The 6,000-nt window shown below is 38.4% G+C and overlaps 1 protein-coding gene across 1 annotated transcript in view; it reads left to right on the top strand.

Annotated features, from left to right (window-relative positions):
• LOC111862772 (2-iminobutanoate/2-iminopropanoate deaminase) overlaps positions 1–4,737 on the top strand; it is a 6,992-nt gene extending 2,255 nt beyond the window's left edge. Inside the window, exons 3-5 of the mRNA XM_023848436.2 lie at positions 1,138–1,206; positions 2,937–2,992; positions 3,291–4,737. Of these exons, the coding sequence (XP_023704204.1) occupies positions 1,138–1,206; positions 2,937–2,992; positions 3,291–3,353 (188 nt within the window). The 3' untranslated portion in view covers positions 3,354–4,737. The remainder of the gene's footprint in view (positions 1–1,137; positions 1,207–2,936; positions 2,993–3,290) is intronic.
• The last annotated feature ends 1,263 nt before the right edge of the window (positions 4,738–6,000 follow it).

Here is a 6,000-nt window from a genome sequence, read left to right as displayed (position 1 = left end):
CCCCCTCCACCACCACCACAATAAGGCGGAGACACAATCGGTGGGGGTTTCCGTCCATACTGCAAGGATCTCAATTTAAACTTTAATCAAGACTAAATCACATTTAATTCACTAAAGTGTTTGTTAAATGTTAATCACTGAATATACATATTTTAATGACATTTTAAATATTTAATGAACATTTGAGTGAAATAAATGTGATTATTTTCAATTAAATTTTAAATTGATATTGTTGCAGTATAGACAGAAACAAGACAGAAAAAGCATTAGTTTATTGATCACAGGAATGCCCTGCTTTCGGTACGTAGGTTCAAGAACATGAGGTAGAAATCACAGCTGTTGTGGAAGAACCACTGAGCAAACATTGGCTACTTTTATGGAAAATTTCAAAATGGGTTTCCACAAGTGAAGGGGGGGGGAGCACACTGTAGCGCAGTTGGTTGTGCCACTATGCTAGAAGCCTTAAAGTTGAGGGTTCGATTCCCGATAAGGTGGATTTTTTCAATTGACCTAATCCTTTCAGTCGCACTATGACCCTGGGGTCGACTCAACCTCTAACAGAATGAGTACCAGGAATCTTCCTGGGGGTGAAGAGCGGTCGGCACATAAGACTGACAACCTCACTGCCATCTGTGAGCCGATTGTCTAGAAAATGTCGGAATCTCAACATCTCAACCCTGTGGGCCTTCAAGGCCTGTTACAGGGATACCTTTACGTTCCTTTTTTTTTCTTACTAGTGTTATGGATGTGTGTGTGGGTCACACATTTAATTTGCTTTTATGTCAGTGAAATCTCCTGTGCTTTATTGACGTCATGATCCAGTTCTGTTTTTTTTTTTTTTTTCATGAATGAGGATGCAGGGTAGCTCAGTCAGTGCCTCAGCTATGAACCAAATGACCAGGGAGTAAAGGTTTGATTCCCTGCAGGGGCAGAGGTTTGTCTGTTCTCCACAGCATCCACCCAGCTCCCTATCCAGTGGGTTTTGAGGGTTCTGTCCCCAGCAGTAAAGCAGATAGGGAGTGGAAGCATTAATGGCTTGCCACGTGCTTATTCACATGGACAGCTTTACTTCTTTACCTCTGTGTGTTCCAAATTACAAACATGTGTCAGCCCATATGTGTATTTTCTCTTTTGCAGTTGTGAAAGCTACGGTTCTCCTTGCAGACATAAATGACTTCGCTGAAGTGAATAAAATTTATAAACAATGTAAGTTATCTATAAGATTTGAAGTTACCATAGAAATGAGTATTAAGATTACTACTGCCTTCTGAGCCAGGGTAGCTCAGTGGGTATAGTGACTAGGCTGCAGGCTGCTTGACCGGATTTTGATTCCCAGCTGGAACAAGAGATTTTTCTCCTCTCTGTAGTATCCAGACCTGCACTGGGACCGATCCAGTGGGTACCAAGGGCTTCATCCCTAACTGTAAAGTGGCAGGGGCACGAAGCTGACCATACACATCCATCTGGTGCCAAGGTCAAGAATGGTGGAGCTATACCTCCACTCCTCCATATGTTTTAAGGGTATAGTCCTTAGGATATGACATTGTGTAGTTTGGCAGATAGGTTCCTACTATCTGCACCGTTCTGCTCTTCTGCACAGCAGACCAAAGCAGCAGTGTCTTTCAGAACATCAGAACTGTGTACCGGACTACGTGACGTCAGTTCCCAAAGACAGTCTTTTTGGTCACTGTTGTGAGAACCACAAGTCTCAGGCAGCCATAGTTGTTTTCTTTTCTATCTTTTGGATAGTTATTTAATGCATCTGTTGACGATGTGTCATGAGCATATGAGCATATAACGTGCTTCTCTCATACAGACTTCAGTTCTTGTTTATTTGCTTTGATATGAAATACGGTGTACTCCCAATTATCTGTGATAATGAGGGGGCTAGGATGGGCGTGAATTATCTAAAAGCATGGCTAATACAAGTTTTGGGGGTGGTTAGGCGATGCAGTGGTTATTTAACACAGAAATTCGGAAGGGTACGTATAGCATTTCATTTTGTCAGTTATCTCAAAGACTGTAAGACCTACAGTAAAAGTACGTTTGGCATGAAATATGCGTTTCATTATTCTCTGCAACATTTAATCAATACATTTTTCTCTAAAATCATTTTTTCTTCATGAGATACATGCTCAAACATGTGTGGGTCTTCACATAGCGTGGTCGTTAAAATCGTCTGATCAAAATGGGGTATTGGTATGGCTCAACAGTTCTTTGTAAAAATTCTCTGATATGAAATTTCATGAAAATCCATCCATCAGTTCTCAAGTTGTTTCATGTGTACAGACAGATGAAACAGAGAGGCTGAACTAACTTATTATTTTTTATTATTATTCTTAGTTGGGTGAGACTGAGTCCACTTGGTAATGCAGACACTACTGGACTATTGCACCGGCCCCAAAAGATAGATGATGGTGATTGTGGAGCAATTGGTGGAATGAAGATTAGCAGGGGAAACCGAAGTACTCAGAGAAAACCTCCCCCAGTGCCACTTTGTCCACCACAAATCCCACATGACCTGACCCAGGCTCAGACATGGGCCGCCACGGCGGGAAGCCAATGACTAACCGCCTGAGCTATGGCACAACCCTGAATTAAGTTAATAGACACTCTACAGGGTTGTGAATGTGCCTGGAAAGGCCCATTTATAATCTGCACATTCATAATGAGGTGTACACTGTAGCGTAAAATAGCCTTGTTTCATTTCCTTGTTCATGCATGACGTTCTAGCATCAGATCTGGGATCGTAGCCTCTCTAATTAAGATTGGTAAGCGGTTAAGATGCAGGCAAGGAACTCTGTGTGATTCTGCAGAGTGGGTTCAGATGGCATGCAGTAGGACTTGATTGCAGACTTCTGTTCCCAGTGCTAATGAAGTTTTGGATTCTCTTATTGCTAAGGAGTAAGTTTACATATTTTAAATTTATATTTCAGATTTCAAAGAACCATATCCCGCAAGGACGGCATACCAAGTAGCAAAGCTTCCATTGGTAAGAAATGTTTTGCTTCATGAGTTAGGTTTTTGCTTTGCAGACTTTGCTTGTTCTTAAAATATTCTGTATAATAAGTAAATTTTACTAGATAAATACTTAGACAGAGGTCAGATCTGTCCACTTTAAAACAGATCGTCTTGAAGAAAGATTTTATTGTGCCATGTTAAACAAAGAGATCACTTGGGAGACCTCAGGATAGATGGCAGGATAATATTGAAATGGATCTTTATGAAATAGGATATGGAGTGAATTTATGTGGCTCAAGATAGTGCTATATCTGTTGATTTGTTTTCAGGATGCAAAAATTGAAATTGAAGCCATTGCAGTGGTTGGAGAAATAGTAGACCACTCTTCCTGACTAGGAAATGCAAAATTGTAAGGAATGTGGGGATATGAATTGAGTCTCTCAGTGCTCAGCTGTATCTGTAAAGTGTGAGAGAGCATTTAAATATAAGGGGCATTATTCTCATTGGGGCATTTATTGAATAGTTGTAGGAAACATTAAATATACCATAATACTTTGAATATAAGAATATACGTTTTTTTCCCCCCCATTGCATCATTGAGGTACATCTTAAATTCGAGGAATGTGCACCTTTCTAATTTGTTTTCCCCTAAAACCCACAGTCACAAACTGGATGTGCCTTAAATTCAAAGGCGTCTTATATTCGATGTAATACGATATTTTATATCATATAACGATATTTTAGAACAAATTGAACAATTTTTTATATGTTTGCTTTGAAGATCTGGCAGCAATGACTGTGAAGTTTACTGTCATTAAGGGTGTGACACAGCATAGTCTGGTAGATTGCTAATTTATATTTTGGCAAAATCTGCTCTGTCAGTCTTCTACCCTGAAGATGGAAGCAGCAGGATCATATGAATTGTTGATCAACCAGGTTGCACAGCATCACACCCCTGAAGACAGGGATTTCCAATTGTTTTCTGCCTCTTTTGGAGAACTGTAGATGAGTTTAATAAATTTAATATAAATCCGAGATCGAAAATTTTGTATCACCCAATATTTTCATGTTAAAATTATCATAATTTGACATACAAGAGCTATAAGATAGCCAGCCAGATATGATGTGGTGTTTTGACTAACCAGTGCTAAATGTGACAGTGTCCTGACCGATTATCCAAGTCACATTTGGCTTTATATGAATCAGCAGCTACACACTTGCCACTGTCAAAGCCAAATCTTTGCAAGACATTACACACTGTCATGTTTTTCCTTTTCAGAGAGATCAGATAGAACGTTTTCATAATCTGCGCATAAAAATGCACTGAAATCACCCAGATAGTGTTATGGAATGCAATTAAAGTTCTTAGAGAATTCTGACATATGATTTTTAATGAATGTAATATTAGCTGTTAATGAAAATTCTAACAATTTTGATGAGAAACATTTTTATACACTCCACAAACTGTACAATGACTTTTATGAGACTTTTTTAAGAGTCGTGATATGTGCCATTCTGAATGGTTAAACAATAGATCTGGTGCTTGGAATATTCACAGAAGGAAAACATGGAATCATTAAAAATGAAATACTATTAACAGTAGTTTCTTTAACAGGAGAATTTCTTGTTGTCCTCTTGATGAATTGCCACTTTTTATGCTATGTGAAATTTCTGTTCTGTCTTTTGAAGTAAAGAGCCTTCATGAAATATGCTTGTCTGTCGTCTTCTCATATTCTGTATATTTTCTGATTTTAATATATGTTGTCTCCTACAGAATTCTTCGTGGTCCCTCATTAAGAAGAGTATCCCTTTTTTTTTATCTCATTACATACGTGGAGAAGTACGTGTTCTTCAACCAGGGTATGGTTCCTTTCCTTGGTAATATCACTTAAAGTTTAAGGAAGGTGTAACACTCAAATTAAGAATTAAAGTTTACTCATGTAGTTAACAAAAGAAGATTGGGACTGATGATTCAGATCACAAGCAAAACTTGAATAGTTGCACATCCTCTTAAACAGCCTTGGCTGTTGTACATATTGGTAAGAGTACCGAATACATTTCATAATATCATTGGACGTTCTATGTTAGGTCTGCAGCAGGAAATGGGAAACCGGCAGGAAAACTACATTCGTAGATTATAAATATTTCTAAGCAGTTGTGACCCAGTGTTTCTTCTTAGCCTAATGTCTTCATTGTCACATTCAAAGTCATTGCTGTGGGAACTTCTTGTCGTGATATTTCAATAAAGATGTTATGCAGATTTTGTTGATACCAGCTGTCCAAGAAAAATTATGTTTGTCCTCGTTATATAAAATTAAATATAAAATATTGCAATTCACTCACTGTATGGGTTGTTGTTTCTTTCAGCTATCTCTAGCTGTTTATTTATCATATTTTTTCCTTATCTGTTCCTTACTTTGCTCTTTGACACACGGTGCCAATGTCGGACAGAGAAGTCATTTATTTCTGTCTGCCAGTCAGTGTACCCTTATCTGATGAATGTGATGTTTCTCTTCTCATATTCATTGCTCTTTTTGTCATCACACAGAAGATGGGTAGCATAGTTTTGGAGGAACCTCCTGCCTCTTTCTTCAGGGCAGGAAATGTAACTATACCCTGAGGATGGAGGCAGGTTCTTCTGAAATACGGGTACCTATGTGCCGCATTGCGAGACGTTACATTTCAGTAGACTATAATGTGTAAGGTATACATTTGTCTTCTTAGTATTATTTCCTGTATACTCCTGCTCATTCTTGTGTGGATTATCTGGTTTATCTGAGCACCTTTAGGCACATTTGTAACCCTATAGAGTGCCTATTAAATACACTTTCTGTTTATCTGTCTTAGGCACAAAACAATTTGAGAACTACAGGATGGACTTTTATGAAATTTGACATTCTCTTTCAGTTTTCATTTAGGTTGGACTATTCTAAGACAGTGAAAGTTATCATCATGTGGGATGTGGCGGTGTATAGTACAGCAGAAATGTACCTAATTCTGGAGGTACATGCTGCAAACTGGTATGATAAGCAAGTCCAA

This window comes from Cryptotermes secundus, unplaced genomic scaffold, assembly GCF_002891405.2.
Source record: "Cryptotermes secundus unplaced genomic scaffold, Csec_1.0 scaffold409, whole genome shotgun sequence".
Classification (NCBI taxonomy): Eukaryota; Metazoa; Arthropoda; class Insecta; order Blattodea; family Kalotermitidae; genus Cryptotermes; species Cryptotermes secundus.
The sequence above is the reverse complement of the archived record's forward strand: the minus strand, read 5'-3'. Positions and strand labels throughout refer to the sequence as shown.